This window comes from Triplophysa rosa, linkage group LG3 (assembly GCF_024868665.1).
Source record: "Triplophysa rosa linkage group LG3, Trosa_1v2, whole genome shotgun sequence".
NCBI lineage: Eukaryota > Metazoa > Chordata > Actinopteri > Cypriniformes > Nemacheilidae > Triplophysa > Triplophysa rosa.
The window spans coordinates 7,065,481-7,084,443 of record NC_079892.1 but is presented as its reverse complement, the minus strand read 5'-3'; the positions used below and the strand labels follow the sequence as shown (position 1 = coordinate 7,084,443).

General features: G+C 40.0%; 3 protein-coding genes and 1 long non-coding RNA gene across 4 annotated transcripts in view; 2 read left to right on the top strand and 2 right to left on the bottom strand.

The window, feature by feature from the left end:
* The first annotated feature begins 1,511 nt into the window (after nt 1-1,511).
* Nucleotides 1,512-4,716, top strand: ribc2 (RIB43A domain with coiled-coils 2). The gene is made up of 7 exons (XM_057330456.1): nt 1,512-1,721; nt 1,814-1,895; nt 3,182-3,493; nt 3,652-3,770; nt 3,929-4,156; nt 4,283-4,449; nt 4,601-4,716. The coding sequence occupies exons 1-7, from the start codon at nt 1,605-1,607 to the stop codon at nt 4,677-4,679; spliced, it is 1,104 nt and encodes a 367-aa protein (XP_057186439.1). The 5' UTR covers nt 1,512-1,604; the 3' UTR covers nt 4,680-4,716.
* On the bottom strand, nt 4,696-8,920 carry ada2a (adenosine deaminase 2a). Its single transcript, XM_057330454.1, has 10 exons — nt 8,766-8,920; nt 7,709-8,032; nt 7,346-7,565; nt 7,059-7,269; nt 6,846-6,973; nt 6,665-6,755; nt 6,475-6,583; nt 6,167-6,324; nt 5,835-6,037; nt 4,696-5,324 (listed from the first exon to the last, which is right to left on the bottom strand). Exons 2-10 carry the CDS (start codon nt 8,007-8,009, stop codon nt 5,234-5,236), a joined length of 1,512 nt encoding a protein of 503 aa, XP_057186437.1. The 5' UTR covers nt 8,010-8,032; nt 8,766-8,920; the 3' UTR covers nt 4,696-5,233.
* Nucleotides 8,921-8,953: 33 nt separating this feature from the next.
* LOC130551726 (uncharacterized) overlaps nt 8,954-18,963 on the top strand; it is a 15,871-nt gene continuing 5,861 nt past the window's right edge. The window contains exons 1-2 of the long non-coding RNA XR_008962651.1: nt 8,954-9,027; nt 9,120-9,164. This is a non-coding gene — a long non-coding RNA (uncharacterized LOC130551726). The remainder of the gene's footprint in view (nt 9,028-9,119; nt 9,165-18,963) is intronic.
* Nucleotides 9,363-18,963, bottom strand: part of LOC130551725 (chromatin remodeling regulator CECR2) — a 27,745-nt gene continuing 18,144 nt past the window's right edge. The window contains exons 8-18 of the mRNA XM_057329594.1: nt 18,200-18,286; nt 17,939-18,086; nt 17,221-17,350; nt 17,048-17,085; nt 16,849-16,940; nt 16,626-16,752; nt 15,876-16,231; nt 15,615-15,764; nt 14,769-15,501; nt 12,933-14,646; nt 9,363-12,142 (exon numbers count right to left, since the gene is read on the bottom strand). Coding sequence (XP_057185577.1) covers nt 12,085-12,142; nt 12,933-14,646; nt 14,769-15,501; nt 15,615-15,764; nt 15,876-16,231; nt 16,626-16,752; nt 16,849-16,940; nt 17,048-17,085; nt 17,221-17,350; nt 17,939-18,086; nt 18,200-18,286 — 3,633 coding nt within the window. The 3' untranslated portion in view covers nt 9,363-12,084. The remainder of the gene's footprint in view (nt 12,143-12,932; nt 14,647-14,768; nt 15,502-15,614; nt 15,765-15,875; nt 16,232-16,625; nt 16,753-16,848; nt 16,941-17,047; nt 17,086-17,220; nt 17,351-17,938; nt 18,087-18,199; nt 18,287-18,963) is intronic.

The window sequence follows — 18,963 nt, the reverse complement described above, 5'->3', positions numbered from 1 at the left end:
GTGAACTATTTGTGAGCTATTAATAATATCCTATACATAGATTACCTTACAACTCTGTGTATCAAACAGTATATTTGTGATGAATGTTCTTGTTGGGACTGCGCTATTGTGCAGCATTCATGTTGTGTGTTTCATTTGTACTAAGAGAACTTTAAAGAATCCAAGAGTAAGATGCTTTATCATTTGCACATAACTCATATACTGTGGACTCTCTTATCAGAAGGCAAAGGTTGAACTGAAAAATGAAAGTTTAAACATGCTGCATCATATTTCAGTGACAAGTAATTTAAAGCATGAACAACATGGAAATAATGTTTAATTTATAACTATAACAACTGACACAATAAAATATGCTGAAACCCGTTTTTCCCAAAATGCCAAAGGCACCTCCTTTTCTTCAATTTGTGTTTAATATGAATTCAGTGAAAAATATTATCTACACCGTGACTGACAAGTAGGTAAACATACTTGACTACGTTTACAATTCTTACTTCATAAGAATCCCTAATGTCTTCTTTCTAGTTCCCTTTCGAGGGAACCTGGCACTGCAGCTGTTAAGATGTTACAGGAACGCGCGTCTCCAGGTGTCTAAATTTCATGTCTAATCACGGCAGTCCAACATATGGGTTGTGTATGGAGGAGTACACTCATAATATGGAGTAGGCCTATACTCACTATTGTACATTTTATCTTATCATTCTTTATGGACATTTTTACAGTGTAATTAAAAGTTATTTTGTGACTGACAAAACACATTGATGAAGTGCATTAAAAGCCAGTGTCTTGCAGCATCAAAGCACATTATCACACTGTATACTGTGGACTTCCTAAGGTTTGTGCACTTGGCCTAATGAGTTTAAAACATGTTGCACTTGTTTCACTAACTGATCAAATCTTCAGACTGGCGCAGACTTTCTGCAACAAGTCCAGACTGAAAATCTGGACAAAATCTGAGCAAAAGTCTTCAGCTAGGCTACTTGTAAAGATGCTTTTGTAGACAGCACTAATTGTAAGCTCATTGACCAAATGTTAAATAATTTTTCTCACTATGGTATTCAATGGTGGCCAAATACTGTTTGGTTACAAGCATCTTTCCAAATATCTTTCTCTGTGTTCTGAAATTTGTACAGACAACTCGAGGGTGAGTAAAGGAAGACAGGATTTTTATTTTTCGCTGAACTGTCCTTTTAAGTAACTAAACCAAACCTACCCCAACCACTTATATTTAACACAATAACCATAGTTTACCCATGATATTTGTATGCCCAGAAAAACATGTTAAATCACCATGTTTACTATAATAAAACCATGATATTTCCTAACGATGATTTAAAATAGGATCATGGTTTTCAAAAACTAAACAACAAACATCATAGACAAACTAGTCTTTGAATCAAATGTATGTACCATGAATAAGTGTGGTTTATGTTCATTTCAGCCTTTTACAGACGACTTGCTGAAATACAAGCGACCGATAGAGGGCGCCATTTTCGAACACAGATCACAGTATCATAGCAACGTGTTTGTTTGTGGTTTTCCCCTGACACCCGGTGAGACGATTAATATTTCTTACAAATCGATGAACAGAGGTGATATAGTCAACGATGAGCCACGTTGAACATCTGACTGACCGTGTCGAAGCTTTACAACTCGACAAAAGAAAAAACAGTGAACAGAAACGCCAAGAAAGGATATTCAACGACAGAGTTCGCACGAGCGGAGTAAGTTGATCTATTTGCTAATAATTTTAATTAAAAAAAAATATATAGCCTATTTCCTGTGTCTAACAATCATTCATTTGTATCTCGGTTAGGTTGACAGGGTTGCTCTCGACCATCAGGTAAAAGAAAGAAGAGAGAAAGAGCAACGAGAAGCGGATGAACGTGAAGCCTACGGTAAATAATCATTCTAGCTAACCATTTAAAATAATTCCAGATTAGTTTTAGTCAGTTTACTCCATTAATTATTTGATTTTGTTTATTACATACAATTTAATAGCTTATGTATTTATTTATTTGTTTTCTTTACCTGAGCTGAATAGTTTACTTATTTCGGTTATTTCACTGTGCTTTCTATTATCTTTCATTTTTGGTTATTAAACATTTTTGGTCTCTCAGAGTTCATCCTGCTGAAAAAACTTAAAGCATTACAAACATTCTAATGGATTTAATGGTTATAATGAGAATTGTGTGCCCATTGGTTTAAATGGAAACTACACTCTTAAAAAAGTTGCAAGATGCCAAGAACCTTTTTTGTCTATGGTTCCATAAAGAACCCTTAACATCCGAAGAACCTTTCTGTTTCACAAAAGGTTCTTTGCAGTATTGGAGTAAATGTAATTTAGTTACTGTACTTAAGTATCTTTTTGGCTACTTTGTAGTTGTACTGAGTATTAAAGAAATTAGCAACTTTTACTCTCTACTTGACTACATTTTTGAATAAGTATATGTACTCTTTACTCCACTACATTTGTAAAGACTAATGCAGTAACACATTACATTTTGCATGGCACTTAACTTTTTCTGCAGCAGTTAATTTCTTCTACAGAAGAAGCAATATTGCCATTTACAGGGCATTGAAGGTACTATTTCTTGTGCATTTTTGCCCTTACTTACTGAAACTTGTCAACATGGCTTCGCTTCATAATGCGGTGCCTTATCGGGTGGTTGACATCGCTGGTGTTTTATGTGGAAAGAGGACATGACTGCAGCCGGTGATAAGGCCAAAACCAGCATGTCCAGTGCAAAAAGGCTATGACTTTTGTAATTTTTTACTTAACATTTTTTTTAATCACTTGTACTGAAGAGAATTATAAAAAGCTAAGAAAGAGATGGTTCTTTAAAGAACGTTTGACTCAATAGTTCTTTTTGAAACCAAAAATGCTTCTTCTATGGCATCGCTGTGAAGAACCTTTTAAGGTCCTTTATTTTTAAGAGTGAATAATGGTTTCTATGGGTGTCTACTGGTGATGTGTTGAGTTCTCTTGGTGCGATGTTATTTGGCAGCAAGACTCAAAATACACTACATAAAGATATTTCGTAATGGTTTTTATGGTAAACAGCGAATGGTTCATAATAGTATTTATAAAAGAAAACATTTGAGTTTGAGTAGTTTTTGTTAATAGGTAGGCCTAGTTATGAATAAATGTAGTCACAAAACTTCTTATTCTGTCTGATTTTAGCGAATGACCTCATCTGTGGTGATCGTGCCGCTTGTGTCCTGGACCAGCGACAGACGAAAGATGAGCGCCTCCTGAATGAAGCCATCGTACAGTTCAGACAACAGTTCCAACAGGCCAGCTGCAGCCGCGAGTTTGACCTGAACGACCCAGAGCGGCTGAAGAAACAGGAGGGGATGAAGATACTAGCAGAGCTGACAGGAGAGGATTTATCCTGTAAGGAGAGACAGCGAAAGCAGAAGGAGCAGCTCAGAGGATGGTGCATACAGCAGCAGCAAGAACGAGAACAAACAAAACAACAGCTAAAACAAGAACGTAAGTTTGAACATATTTGGGCCTGACATTGAAAAACTTGTTTATATGTATTTACATACTGTTATGATGCTTACACAACCCAAAAGCATTAAGATAATCATTATTGATACAAACTTTTAATACTGTATCACTATTTGTTGTGTTTGTATACTGTATAGTGCATCAGTATGATCAAAGCAGACTTTCTTTGGACAACCGAGCTCTTGAATTAGAGAAGATGGAGAAGCAATTCAGGAGAGCGGCAACCACTGCCACCAAAGACTATAACTTGTCATTGGTGAGTCACAAAAATGAGAAAAGAAAAAAGTAAGGTTTAGGATTTGAGAACATGTATCATTAATGCATGTAAGGCAATTATACAATTTTTGGTCAGCGTGATTTTATTTATTCTTGATCGAGGCTCGAGTTTAAAATTTTCTTTCTCCCTGGCTCTAGGCTGCAGAAATTACACAGAGACGTTTGCAAGAGCATCGTGAGGAGGAAGAAAACAACCGGACGGACATTGTGAACCAGCTGAACGGAGACCTGCTGACTGAAAACCCAGCACAGAGTGCTAGTGTGCTGGGTCCGTCTCGCCTCCGCAGGGACTGTTACAAGGGAATGAGCCCAAAAGAGCTTGAACAATACACTCTGGACCAGCAGCAGCAAGCAGAAGAGAAGAAGGTAAGCCCAGAATTTAGTTGTGAAATTGAAAAGGCGAAGAGTACACTTGCATGCAATAGATATTTCAAAGCTAATACCCATGGACGCAAAGCAACAAAACTCTTTTTATTAAATATGTGTATGCAGCGTGCTTGCATGGAGCAAAGGGAGAAGGAGATGAAGGAGTATAACTTGCGAATGGCATCAGCTCGTGCTGCACTGCTGCTTGAAAGACAGCAGGCACGGGCCAATGTGGAGCTACGCAGGGCATTGGACAACACCAACGCCCAGCTGGCCCAGGCCCACAATGCTCAGTGAGTTGTTGACTATAGCTGAATAGCCTTTATTACTACTTATAATTTGCAATTTAGCTTTTAAAGAAAATCAATGAGCCGCTGCTACATTTAAGAATTTCATCTCCGTTTATGAATTTTAACCAAATGAAACCTCTGTTTCCATTTACAGGCAGAAACATATTCACAAGGTTTATACCAATATTCTTGATGAGCGCTATTTTTCCCAGTTTAATAGCAGCAATAGATAAAAAGAGTTACATTGAAAACCTGAAAGAACACCAGCAATAAAACAATTTACATACAACATTTGCCCTGGAAAGAGGTTCCACTGTGTTAATGATATACAGAGTGATGTCACCATTGTTTTGTTTTATTAAAATTTATGTAACAAATTCACCAACATAATAACCTAATTTAACTTGGCAAGATGTAAATCAGTTTATTTTCTGTCATTTTTTCAACATTATGTTTTTATAGAATAATAGAAGACAAACTGATTTTCCAAATCCTAGTTCTTATTAGAAATTCAGGGTCTTGAAATAAAAAACAAGAAGTGGTTGTACCCATTAAATAACTACATTTTGAAGTTCAAGTTTCAGCGTCCTTCATTTTGGAATAAACAGCTTTTGAATTGATGTATAAATGTTGTGCACCAGATGGCAGTACAAGTCAGTTCAAGACATTACAATCAATTCCTCATATCAAACAACAGTCTTCACGCGATTTTACATTCACATATAAACATCCAGTAAACACACAGTGTTAAAGTTGTCCCGGTTAAAAGACTACTATTTAAAGTAGCTCATAATAAACTCTCCAGGACAAACTTATCCCATTTTACCAGTAGAGCTGCAATAGCCTTTTCCTTTGTTTGACTTGGCAGTGAGCTGTACCTAGAAATCAAGGGTAAGACAAACATTTTTTAAATCTCAACAAACTCACAAATATTAATTATAAAAATGATATATAGATTATTGTGAAGCCTGGGACTAGCCTTAAGCCTTGTCTGTGAAACCGGGCCTTAGTGTTTACATCTTGCGAAGTGGTCTATATCAGTGGCGATCCGTGACTCTTCTTCCGGGGAAGCAGTAATGCGTAGCTCGGCAAAACATGTATTTAGCCCGTCATGTCAAAATACGTGCCTGCTGCAACCGCGTCGAAAGGGTTTATGATAAAAGAGATTGCTAGATACTCGCTTAGTCTCATGTGTAATCAGAGTTAAGTGTTAACGCTGTGTCTTCTGAACGCGAGCGTCTCTTTTATCATAAACCCTTTCGACGTGTCTGCAGCAGGCACGTATTTTGAATTCCTGCTTCCCCTGAAGAGGACGCACGGATCGCCACTGGTCTATATGTATGTATATACTTTAAGGGTATTTTTTAAATGTAGTTAAATTCTGTTACCTGAGAGAGTTTATGACCAGCTCTTTCAATGTGCCCAAATTAAAGCTCATTCCACCAAAGCCCATAAAGGCTTCATAGAAATCATGAGAAAGTCCACTAGCCCCAAACAGTGCTGGATCATCAGAGCTGATCACTAGAGGATGACCCTCAGCCATCAGCACAGCGGCTGGGTGATTCCGCAGGTCTGAGACCAGTTTCAACACCTGACGAGGAAACAAATCAGCACTATAACCAAACATTTTTACATAAGTACCTATTTACATATTTTAACGAATTAAAAGACTGAAAAGAATATTGAATTCAATTTTAGATAAACAGTGGGTGATACATACCTGATTTGAGATAGGACAAACTTCTACTGGCACATCCATCTTTCTAGACATCTCTTTAACTACAGGGTGACGTGCCAAAGCAAAGCCGTGACCTATGCGTGTGGTGTTGAACAGAATGGCATCCATAAGGTTCTGATCCACCTCTGTTCCTTGTGAATCTGTGTGGCGAATAAAGAGTTACCTCGGCAACCATAAAATCAAACACATGTTCAATAAACGTTGCTCTAAGAGCACATGAGCCTAAAGGGCGGCTTTTGTGAGCTAATGTGCTCTGTACCAGATGAAAGAGGCAAGATATCAAAAGAAACCTGTCTCTCCTGCGTGGAAAAAGTAGGGCAGGTCGACACCCCTTTGTTCAGGTAAACTCAAAGCGTCCTTGAAGTACCACAAAGGTCTGCCGAGATCTTCTTGTCCAACCTGGAATTATAGAAGTAAGTGTATTATGTAATTTCTTTATAGTAAGTTCAAGTGCTAAAAACACAGCCGTCATATACCCACAAAGTCAAAGCCTGCCATGGTGTCTGGAAAGTTCCTCTGTAATGTCATGGCCTCTTCTACTGCCTTTATGGCCACAGTTGCATTTACACCTCTGTAACACCAAGGAGAAGCAATGAATAACTTTTATAAATTCAATACGTCTCTAATTCACATCTCTGAACAAGTCAAATGTGTATTTGACCTGTGGATAGTGAAGATCACCCGAGCCCCTACAAAGTCTGGATAATGTGTTGTAAATCTTCTCACCACCTCCTGGCAGGCCTGCATACTCCACTGCTTATCATTCAGTCTGCCATCGAGTTCGTATGTCTTAAAATGATCAAATGAATATTCATTTGATCCTTTTTTTGAATGGATTAGTATACTAAGCACCACATGCTAAATGAATCCATACCGATGGTAGCAAAGCCCTGATTTCCACATACATGATGTTGTCCTCATAGAACTGTCTGAGACCTTCATAGAGATAGTCTTTAAATACAGGTGCATAGGTGACCAGTCCGTACGCCCCCAAAAATGCCTTCTCAAATCTCTTCCACACTACATCTTGGCTGGGATAGGCTCTTTCTGGGTCCTCGGTGAAAAGCGTAAGATTTCGAATGAAACTGTGGGTCGAATGAAGAGGAACTTTAGAAAAACACAGAGAAACATCACAACATCAGACTCTCAGGATCACTGCACCTGTTGTCCAAGTCAGTGATGTTTTTAGTCTTTTCCCTGAGGGATCTTAGCAGGGTCCATTGGGAGCAACGAGGACGAGGTGCAGGCTGCCCAGAGGAGAAGATAAACTGCACAAACAGCTCATCGGTGAAGCAAACGTAGCAGTTCTCTCTGTAGGTAACGTTCTTCACCAGCCATTCCACACCAACCATGGCAAAGTCGTGAACGTGTAGAGCCCCACCTGTTTACATGAAGAACACGTGACATAAAATCTCACAAAGAATTATAGGTAAACCTTGAGGGCGTTAAAAACCAAACTATCATCAGTTTTAGGATTTTTGTTAAACAGTTTATTAAGCATTCAACAAAATTCGACTACTGCACCTTTAGGCATTTTCTGAAGCAAACTAAAGATAGGGCTTTGCTCAATGAGGGGCTTCGCCTTAAAGAAATGCATGGACGGAGGAAACGGTCCAACTTTCATTTCATGCTCTTTTAGTTGCTGAAGCTTCGCATCGAGGAGTTTCTCTCGCTCGTCCAGCTCAACGCCTCCTCCAGTACGCCTCAACTCCTCCAGCTTCATCAACATGTCCCGCTTTTTGGGATCTAGTCCACAGTTACATGAAGCACAACACTGAAACAGCATCCATATCTGCAGCAGGCGGCGAAGAGTGAGTGTGCACATGGCTGGGATTCAAGCACTATGCTCTGTGCGGATGGTAGAATTAATTAGAATAATTAGATGCATAAAAAAACATTTTTTGTTTTGTTTTACATGCCTTATGCTGACACTTTTTGCATAAATGCTGATTTACTGACCCATGTAGAATAAAACAGATTTTCTATGCCACCAATATAATTTAAGTCTTTATGCAATTGTACAGTATGAAACTTACGGGATTTTACTTTTTAGGCTTAGTCCTCTAGACTTATGTTTGTACATAACTGTAATTATTACTAACAAACAAACAAAAAAGTAAAAGAAAAACTAAAGTGACTGTAAGAGTTCGTAATTACAGCTTTTACTTCTTTTTTTTCCACCAAGTTTCAGCCATAAGTTCCCTTTCTGAGAAAAATTTGCTGACATTTATCTTTACTTAAAATGTGAATGTCTACAAGCAGTCTACACACGAAATCCGTCAGTTCACTTCTACAAACAATAAGACCATCTGTTACAGACCCATTTACATGTAAACAAAGCGCATGACACAGCAGTCTGCCGAGCTGTACTCTACCTATTATAACTAAAAATGTTGCTCATTCACGTGTTTCTTCGCTAAAACAATAACCGATTTAATCCATAACCTTTATTAAGACATTTCGATCTAATCGAAAACACAACTGGATAAGTAACGTTACGTTACCTCTACACTGAATGAGCGATACGGTTCGTTTTTTAAACATACGTAACATATAGCAAGTTAACGTTGATACGTCTTACCTGAAGCTGGAGTGAAGTGTATCGTTTACAGCTAAATCGTCAAAATATTATTAACGTTATTATTTATTTCAACACAACTACGACTTTTACCGAAATGTCTATGCTTTTACCCTACAGAATGCTTTCCAAAACAGAGCGCGACGTCACAACCGTCCTCGAACGTCATTGGCTCTGGTGTGTGCGCGCGTGCGAGCGTGTCAATGCGCGTGAACAAAAGACAGGAGCAAAAAATGGCTAATATAGTATATTTATCTACCCGGAGGTAGTATATTAACAATACTTAAAGAAATTCACATGTTTAATATTTATAGATTATATAAGCAACAAGTGAATGTGATATTTCTGTTCACTTAGGTGAAGGTTCTCCCTCTGACTGAAACACTCGAGACCCGCTTTACTGTGAGTAAATTACCACAAGCACTGAAACACAAGTTGTGTTACACAACAATACGTCTGTTTATCTTAACATCTATGCATATTAGTTACAAAGTAAGCGTAGTTACTACATAAACGTTTTATGTTATTAATGGAAGACCTTGGGAAATTAAAATGGTATCTCCATCACTCATGTAAATGACAAAGCAAACAAACCTAAAATCTAATGAAACATTTTATTCTAAGAAATGTACAGTAGGAAAATACTTAAGCCCATTTCCAAAATAATTTGTGAGGCAGGTAAGATAACATGTAAACTTTACATAAAAATGAAAGTTACAAGTGTCCTTTTGTATGCCATTTTGCTACTGAGGTAAAGTACAAAAGGGAAAAAAAACAAAGAACACATTTATATTAAAAAGACAAACAATGTACAAAACATATGAACAAATAAATAGGATTCACATTTATCCAACTAGCATTTTAACTAGTGCAGAAAAAAATCAGATTTCAAGAGATACAGATCTGTTGTTAGCCACCAATATGCAAAAGAAAATAAGAATAAAAATTAAAAGACACATCTGTACATAGCAAAATCTTGTAACCTACTGCAGCTAAATAACCCCTTTACATATGAACAGGTGAATCTTAAATCTCCAACAGAACGGTCTACTATTGCCAAAATGATCCTAATAAACTGGTGAGCTAAGACATTCACACTAAACGGGTGGACAGCATCAATTTCATCTCAAGTCAATTTTCACATTTCACTTCATAAAATACATTTGTTACATGTCAGGATACACTGCGACAGGTTTCTGGGACAAAACATTTTAGGGTATTGTGAACATTGTCATATCATTTACACTAATGACTTTACAGTCCGGATCCTGCAAAACTCCAAAATGAGGGCAAGGATGTGAATAATGTCACATTAAAATCTAGGTGCTGCCTTCATTTCCCTTATTGTTGTAAAACAGAAGCAATTTTTAAGAAAGTTCAAACTTGGCACTAATAATTTAATAATAATCATTGCGGGTTGACATTTTAAGGCTTACAGTGTTGATTTAAGGATGAAGCTATCAAATATACTGTATAAATGTACGAAAAAATTAAGGGTATTTTCTACATGACAAATATAAACAAGTGACAGAAAATCTTAATGTGTATGTCCAGAATGGGAATGGATAATGTGCCATTATGAGGTAGATTCTTTGTCATATTCCCATAAAAAGCAGTTTATTTTTGAATGCTTCGTGAAAATGAGCAAAATATGAAGTTAACCCAGAGAGATCAAATGTAATAAAAAGCAGATATTCAAAATAAGTATTTTAGTGCAGGACAACGATGGTAGGAACCATGAAAATAAAAGCCAACCTGTTTTCGGCTAGCTTTGCCCATGAAAACCTGCATTTGCAATATGAAATCAAACAGCAATGTGAAGAATAACCAACTTTTCTGTACCAAAGACCACAAAAAGTATGAAATTAAGATAATTTACCATTCAGATGAATCAAATGCACTTATCACAGTTTGAGACATTTCATTGTCATTTTTATCACTGAATATTCATTTGACAATACCCGTATTAAAACCACTACACCCTGAGGACATATTCAGTACAATGAATTAAAAGAGGAAGCATTCATGTAAAATATGAGCACATCAACACATTACTCGCATTCGTTTAAATGAGCTACAGTGGTACTTCAACAATTTAATTTCTACAAGTGGGTTTTAAGCCTGATTCATGCCCTTACCCAATGTTTTGTTAGTATTGCATCTCTATATAACAAAAACAAAAATTGTTAATTGTTTTAACAATTAAAAACAAAAAAATAAAAATGACATTTCTTTGATGGTAAATACTGAATGATAGCAGATGACAAAGCATAAACCAGACTTAAAAACCTCAAAGGTCACCAGTAGCCTGTGTAAGAATCTAAAACCTGATTCCTTTTCATTCTTTGCATACATAAACTAGCCGGATACATCAATGAGGGACCATGAGAAATCTCAAGAGATAGACGAGTGAAGTTGTAGATAAGTAGTCCCATACAAAGAAGCACATGTCTAATTTTATTTCAAGGCCACTAATTCCAGTATTAAAGACTATTCCTAGTGCATAACAAAATAGAGCAGCCAAGTTTTCTGCCAGTCTATGAAAATCAAAGACAATCTTTAAAGATGAAGTGGCATTAAAAGGATGCATCACACCAGAACTAAAGTGGATACTGTGTTTTAGTTGAGGTGAACATCACCTCTTTAAAACACTCCCAAGTGTGCTGTTTCCAGTGAAGCAGAGGATCCATCTTTTATTCCTTGTGTTGCATCATTACTATATCTAAACTCATTCACACAGTCACAAGTACATGAAACGGGAACATTCAATAAGTACATAAAAGGCAACTGAGTCTAGTTTGTCCACAGGGTTGGAAACAATTGAAGTAGTCTCAGTACCTTTTTTACTACACCTGAGTTTAATTGCTCATTACCAATATCTAGTTTCTTAACTCTTTTTGTAACTTCCCATGCAAGAGAGCATCATAGATGTACTTTCTTCACAGAATGAGGCCAAAGAGACATTCCAATCCAAGAAAACATCTGCAGAACAGTTTTAACAGTTTAAACTGTATCTGAGCACTACACAGACCTGACCGATTCACGTGTCCTCCATGGTCAGTGGTCCTTGGTCAACTCATTGGCACTGAGACATACTACCTCCCCCTTTAAAACTGGACTAAAGACTTTTCAAAGGTGCCTGGGGAGCTATTAGTTTGATTAATTTCAGAAGCATGTCTCAGGAGCAGAACTCTGATTGGTGTTGTAAGTTGTCATTTTCAGCAATTGATCATTTCACCATTTTTTTGTATATTCCAGGATTTAATTTACTATCATAGAAGAGATTCAAGTATTTATTGAGTTTCCAGTGAGATCTACATTTTCACACTCCTTGTTTATTGCCTGGGCCATTGGGAGATGCTGTACCAAACATCTGCTGCCTATCAAACAAGACCAAAAGTTATTACAATTAAGAAATAAAAGTGTTAAAGTATTACAGACTAAGATCACGTATACACGATGAAAAACAGATTTTTGTGTTTTTAAGAAGTCTCACATACACGACAGCATTTTCAAAACAATCTGCATTTAGACCTATCAGGGAAAACAAATAAAAACGCTGCATTATGCATGCCAGGTCAGTGGATGGCGATGTTGCATTGTAAAGAAACACAACGTGCCTGCGCACATACACAATTATGATCCAAAAGTGCATTTTAATAACCTTGGTTGACGTATATGTGTGCTTAAGGTCTGGCGAATGTAAATAATGTGTCTCCACTGGTCTTAGTGGTGCAGTAAATCCACGCTAGAGAAACGTTAATACATATGTCCAGCAGCACCCGCACACAGTACCGGAGGTGACCATGTTGTTTTGGGTATGCTCGCATGACTGAACAAGTACTACGCATGTGCGTGATATCATCGTTTTCCAAAACTTCCGTCTTGCAGTTTACACAGAGACGAGAACGGTGCCGTTTTCAAAAACTTGCACTTTGAGACCCGTTTTCAGTCCCCCAAAACGCTGTTGTCATGTAAACAAATGGCCAAAATGCATAAAAAGTTGACCGTTTTTGAAGTTGAAAACGCCGTCGTGTAAACAGCCTCTGATTTAGATGAATGTGCCAAATTATTTATTTAGGTTATTTTATCTATCATGCTAGCATACATGAATTTGACATCTAATATGGATTATTTATCTTAAAGATCTAACTAAAAGAGATTTCTTACCCAGTGCGAATTAAGTGTTCCGCCACCACTGTCCTTTGTGGAACCACCATTCCCTGGAAGTGCCCGGCAACATTTGGGTGCCTGTACATAGCCATACGAGTTTGACCTGGGGAGAAAGGCAGGTGCTGGGGCCTCTGTAAGGCTTCCATCAAATGTGGAAGAGGATGCTGTGGGGCAAAGTGTCCTCTGGGAAACTGGTGGTTGGAATACGGCCCACCTGCCATCATATGGGGAGCACTACCCTGCTGCACGCTGGCATGCATGGCACGAGGGCCATATGGGAAACTGGGGTGTGGTTGAGCTGAAGTATGATGTCGGGTTGCAGCATTGTGGCTGTCCAGGTCCAGGAGCTCCTTTGGGCTGTCAGCACGTTCAGAAGGCTCCTCAGTTCTTGCCTGTTTGGCAGGGCTGCCATGTTCTCTTCTTTCCAATGTGCTGCTCAGCGACCCATCAGGTAAAGGACTCGGGGACATTAAACTCCTACCAGATCCATCAGATCCCTGAGGAGACATGGTGTTGTCCTTATGCCGGCCATTAACAGTGCCAACTGATGGTGATGGGAAAGAATTAGGCATCATTGAATGTTGAGGTTGATATGGAGGTCTAGGCCACTCCTCAGATGCAAATCTAGGTCTGTTATGTCTAGAGTGCTGATAAAACTGCTGCTGCTGGAACTGAGGATACATGCTGGGGTGTTCCTGAGGATGTTGCGTGGCCATGCGATACTGGTAAGGAACACCTTGCTGATGATAAGCGGCATAGTGTGGAGTCTGGTTTGCGTAAGCCTGTTGATTTGAGGAATGTAATGGTCTACTCATCTGTGGGCCAAAATGTTGAAGTGTTGGCTCATTTGCACTATAGTGGCCCATAGTGTTGGTTTCTGGACCCTGAGAGTGCATTGGAGGTGCCTGATTGTGCATTGGAGGTGCCTGATTGTTCAGTGGTACTGGTCCCTGCCTTCTCAGCTGAGTTTGTGACTCTGGACTGAAGGGCTGTTGTTTGTTAAGGCTGTTAGCAGAATCAGTCCTCATGTTAGCATTGGTGCTATCTTGGGAAGCTGTGCTCCCACCTGATAATCTCCTGCTGGTTGGCTCACAAGGTCTTTGGTCCCCTTGATCGGCTGGAGAGGGCTGAGCAATTGGATGGGATACAGGGTGGCTGGGAGGTAGAGAACTGATGGTTGCAGGCTGATGAACACCAGGTTGCCCACCCTGAGATGGTATCTGTGGCATTCCATGGAGAGGTCCTGGCTGAGGGCCTCTTACAGATACATTGTGGAGTGCTTGTTGTGAGTCATTCTGATGGTATTGCTGAAACATATTTTGTGACATTTGTGAAGCCAGACTATGTAGCATGTGTGGAGGAACATGTCGTTGAAGGCCATTCTGCATAAATTGTGGGGGAACGTTTTGATGTATTTGTTGAGAAGGGTGCTGGGGTGGTTCATCTGAGGTTTCCTGGGAAGGACCATTAAGGGAAACCTTTGAAGAATCCTCCATAGCCTTCTGTTGTCCCAGCTGATTTGAGTTATGTTGGTCACTGTTGTGGGGTATTTCTGAATTTGGTTGCCCTTGTTTGTCTTCATTCTGATCAGAACATTCAGTGCTGCACACTGATGATGAAGCTGTATTTAGTAAAGCCTTGGCCTGTGGTGATCTGTTAAGAGTAGACATCTCTCCAGTTGACAGTTTATCATCTGGTTTTGGATTTGAACCTGTCATAATACATAATTAAGAGTTAAGTGTGGTTCTCAATGTTATAATGAAGATAAACTGCATAAATCATGAAGACCATATCCCTCAAACTTTGAAATGGTACAAATATGCCCACATCTACCTCTGGGGGATGTTGGTGTGTGCTGGATGTCTGATACACCATCCCTAGGTCTGAGAAGCTTGTTTTCAGGAGGAGACAGTGCAGCACCACCTGAAGTATTACCACCACTCTGTGGGGTCGGCTGGAAGCTTGTAACATGGGAAGATGAAGCAGAGAGTTGTTGAAGAGCAATCATCTCTGGACTATCAAGCATGGATGCTAAATGTGGCATTGTGTCCTGAGGAGCCCCTGGTGGTCCTTGGCCAATGGGACCTTGGGAATTCACAGGGGCCATTCTGTATTGATTGTTCGCCATTGCATAACCAGAACTGTGTGGAGGACGGATCATGCCGTGATTATATGGATGCTGGTTAGTCATGCCCTGTTCTTGCAGCATTGGGCCACCAGATGTCTGCTGTCCTTGGTGGTTGACGGGTGGCCACATCCTCTGCATCCTCATGCCATGAGGGCCATAAGGAGGGTAAGAACCATGCATTGGGACACCAGGCATAGGGTACCTGTTCCCTGCAGCCTGCATGAGTTGCCCATCTGATTGTTGGCGTGAAGGGTACATGTTGCCCTCGGGTGGAGGGGCAAAGAGGCCTCCAGGCTGAAGGGCCACTGGCCTAGGACCAAGGGAAGGGCCATGAGTGGGTCCAGGATAAGAATGCTGCTGATGTGGAGGTGGAAGAGGTCGGCCATCAGGTCCTACTGGGTATCTGGGCCCAAATTGGGGGCCATTTATGTGGGAATTCTGCAAAAAAAATCAAATTATATGATAAAAAATCATATTATATGATAAAAAAACATTTCATGTAACTCTTAAAAGATGACAAAACTAATACTGATAAATGCAAAAAAACATACCTGCATGTTGTAGTGAGGTATATGCAGATTTCCATGATCCCCTGATGATCTAGGCATGAGGTGTCTTTGCCCAGGGTATGGGTATCGAGGGTCTATCATCATACGTTGCGGATACATACCTGGTCCTGGAGGACCTGCAGGCCGGTGAAACTTTAGAGGAAAAAACATAGTTGTGAAGCACTGGCACAGGGAGAAAACTATATATGTTTTCAAAACGTTCGGTCAATAATACTCAATTTTTAAAACAGACTGAGGTCTAACCTGCTGAGCTGGATGCATTATTCCAGCCTGTTGCTGTCCTGGGTGCATGTTATGGGGATATGATGGGCCATTACTGTAGTGTAAAGAAGGGGGTTGTGAAGAAGTCAATATGTCTTGATGCTGATTGTTTCCTTTGCCATTGTTGGTAGCTTTTCGTTTTTGAGCCTGCTCTGTGGCTCTGATCAAGCTATCAGGCCCAGATTGTCTATGGCTTTTGCTCTTTTTCTTCTCTTTACGGTCACGGTCCTCACTGCCCACATGAAACTCCTCATCTGTATCGCCATCCTCAGTGGGAAAATGCTTCAATAAGGCTCGGCTAAAGCAGCGTTCCAAGGACTCGGCCATTATTGTGTATTCTGAGGTGATACAGACAGGCAAGTCAGATTTACACACACACACACACAATCTCATCTGCCCATGCAGCTAACACACAGACCAGGTCACATAACCAGAGTTGACCTCTGACCCCGCCACCCCCAGGGGAGTGCATTCTGATGGATGGATGGCTCCAGTGAGGGGAGCTGCGGGTCTGGAATGTCTCTGTGACACTGGAGGACCTGGCTCACTGGAGAATAGCTCAATCACTCTCTATTAATCAATGTCAAAGCTTCCTCACATACTTGCACCACTAATGCGGATTGCTTTGCTCATCTATAGAGAGTGTAATATAAGACTACACATTTCAGTGATTTTCACTTCTGCTTACAAGCCACAATTCTGGGTAACAAAACAGAATAGCATCATATTTACCACTCTCTTCTCCATTGTATTCCAGACAGTTCTCAAACATCAGCTTTACATCAGCCACAAACTCTTCCTTGGCCATGTACTCCCCATCATTTAGCTTTCTCTCAATAGTGGACAGGTCCATTGGAGTCTGACAACACATTTAACACATTATTCTATTGTTATCGGTGTTCAAATTCATTGTAACTTTATTATTATCATTATAACAATATTAATAAATGCCAACCTGTATGATTTCATGGTAGTTGGGGGCATACGACTCATCAACTGGCTCCATGAAGGGCCAGGCATCTTTGTGAGCTTTGAGGGCTTCCAACACTACAGAGAAAATTATTTTACATTCAATGAAGCTACTGCAGCTGTTAAAAGAGGAAATATTGAAGTTTGACCACAGCACAAGCATCCCCAACACTGTACAAACGTACCTTTGTAGAGAGCGGTGTAATCATCATCTATGTCATAACTACAGTAGGGAAATGAGAAAAGCAGAACCACAAAAACAACCATTGCATTCAGCGTTAGATGGTAATTAGCAACAAAAATCATTCCTGTATGCAAGTATAGTTATTAGAAAGATGGATTAAAACGGACTGCTTACAACTGTTTCGTGCGACATGATCTGCGAACAGGTGAGTGGGTCTCAAGATTAAGCAACTCAGCGGGAAGCTCTTTCCCTTGGGAGAGCAACCAGGCCTTCTCCTCTCGCTGCTTTCTTCTACGTGCACGCTCTGTACAACATAAAAACAATGAATGACAGAATAAGAAAGCTAAAGCTCACATTACACATCTTATCATTAACAGGGCATGATTAAACGAAAAGTTAGCAAACAAAAAAAGTAATACGAGCGATTCATCAGGCAGTTTTGGAAGGCACATTTGATCAAAGGACACCAGCAAGATAAAGGGGAAAAGTGCTTTATGTGCTGCCTTGACCGGCACACCCTGCTGTGGAGGATTAAAGGGGTTGGAGGAGGAAACCACTGGAGAGAACCGCAAGCCTGATCTTCATCCATAATATATTAAATCAGCATCGGCACAATCATGAGTTAATTAACCCTTTGACAGAGGATATCAGAGCTGGATGATTCTCATGAGGAGTTAGGTTGATCGTTTCCACTAGCTCAGCTCTTTGTATGATTGAAGAAGCCTTAGGTTAAAAACCTGCTGACTTCAAAACTGCCATGTTGAGACAAGACTACAGAATGTGCTCTAGCATCAGTGTGTTTGATCAAGCTTCCGGGGAAACTTTGAGCTCCTGTGCCTGAGAAAGTATTAAGGTAGCTGGTGACTTTTGATAAAAGTGAAACAAGACTCACCCTCTACTGCTTTAACTCTCTCCTGTTCCTCTCTCTCCCGTTCCTCCTTGAGAAGTCTCTCTTCTTCACGGCGCTGCTCAGCGAGAAGCACTTGTCTTTGCAGGTCTTCCTCTTTCTGCTTTTGGTCCACCTCAGTTGTACCATTGGTCTACTCACACACGCACGCACACACACACACACACACATGTGTGTATTAACGTACTGTATGTCTTATAATATTTTTCAAACAAAAAAAAGCACTACAGTAGACTATAAGCCTACCCCATTTTCATTGCTGTCGTTTTGCTCACAGTGGTGGCCATTACGTTCTTTGGGTGGATTCAGAAGCTTGTGTTTGATCTCTTTCTCCTGAGGGAAAAATGCACCCTTGTCACTTGAAGTTGCATACATGGTCACTTGTGGGATTATCTACCCCTCCCTCATATGCTCTTTGTTTACCGAACGGAGGCCACCTGAATGAACATCAGCCCCATTCTCTCCGAATCTCAGTAAAAGCAGAACCTTACTCTTTACATACTTAATCCCGTAGTGCACAGGCTGCCTCTGGTATAACCACTTAAGAGGTCAAAAACCTGCAGCACTGCGAACCGTCAATCACCAGGCTCCAGCTCGCCTCAAGGTGAGAGCCTGCTACACGTCGACGGCTTGATGGATTGGCTCTGACAGGGCTGTGCGAGCATGCACGTGTGGATAAGTGTGTGTGTCGGTGGGCTGACTTGGAAGAAGCAGTTCCAAATTAAAACCTGCAGCTTCAAGGTTGTGAAATTAAGTATTTGGATTGTTCTTAACGACTGCAGTGAATCACTTCCGTCTAAAAAATATGTATAGCTGCATGTTGTTTCACGGAGTAAGATGTATATAAGATTTATAAAGTGATGGTATGTAATGGAGATTGCTGAGAGCAGGGTAGCTATGGCAACCAGACACTCTAATAGGTCTTGATTAGCCACAGAAATGACACGTCAACACTGCAGCACACTGTACATCTCAGCTAGACAACAAGATTTTCCACTGTTTAGATGAGA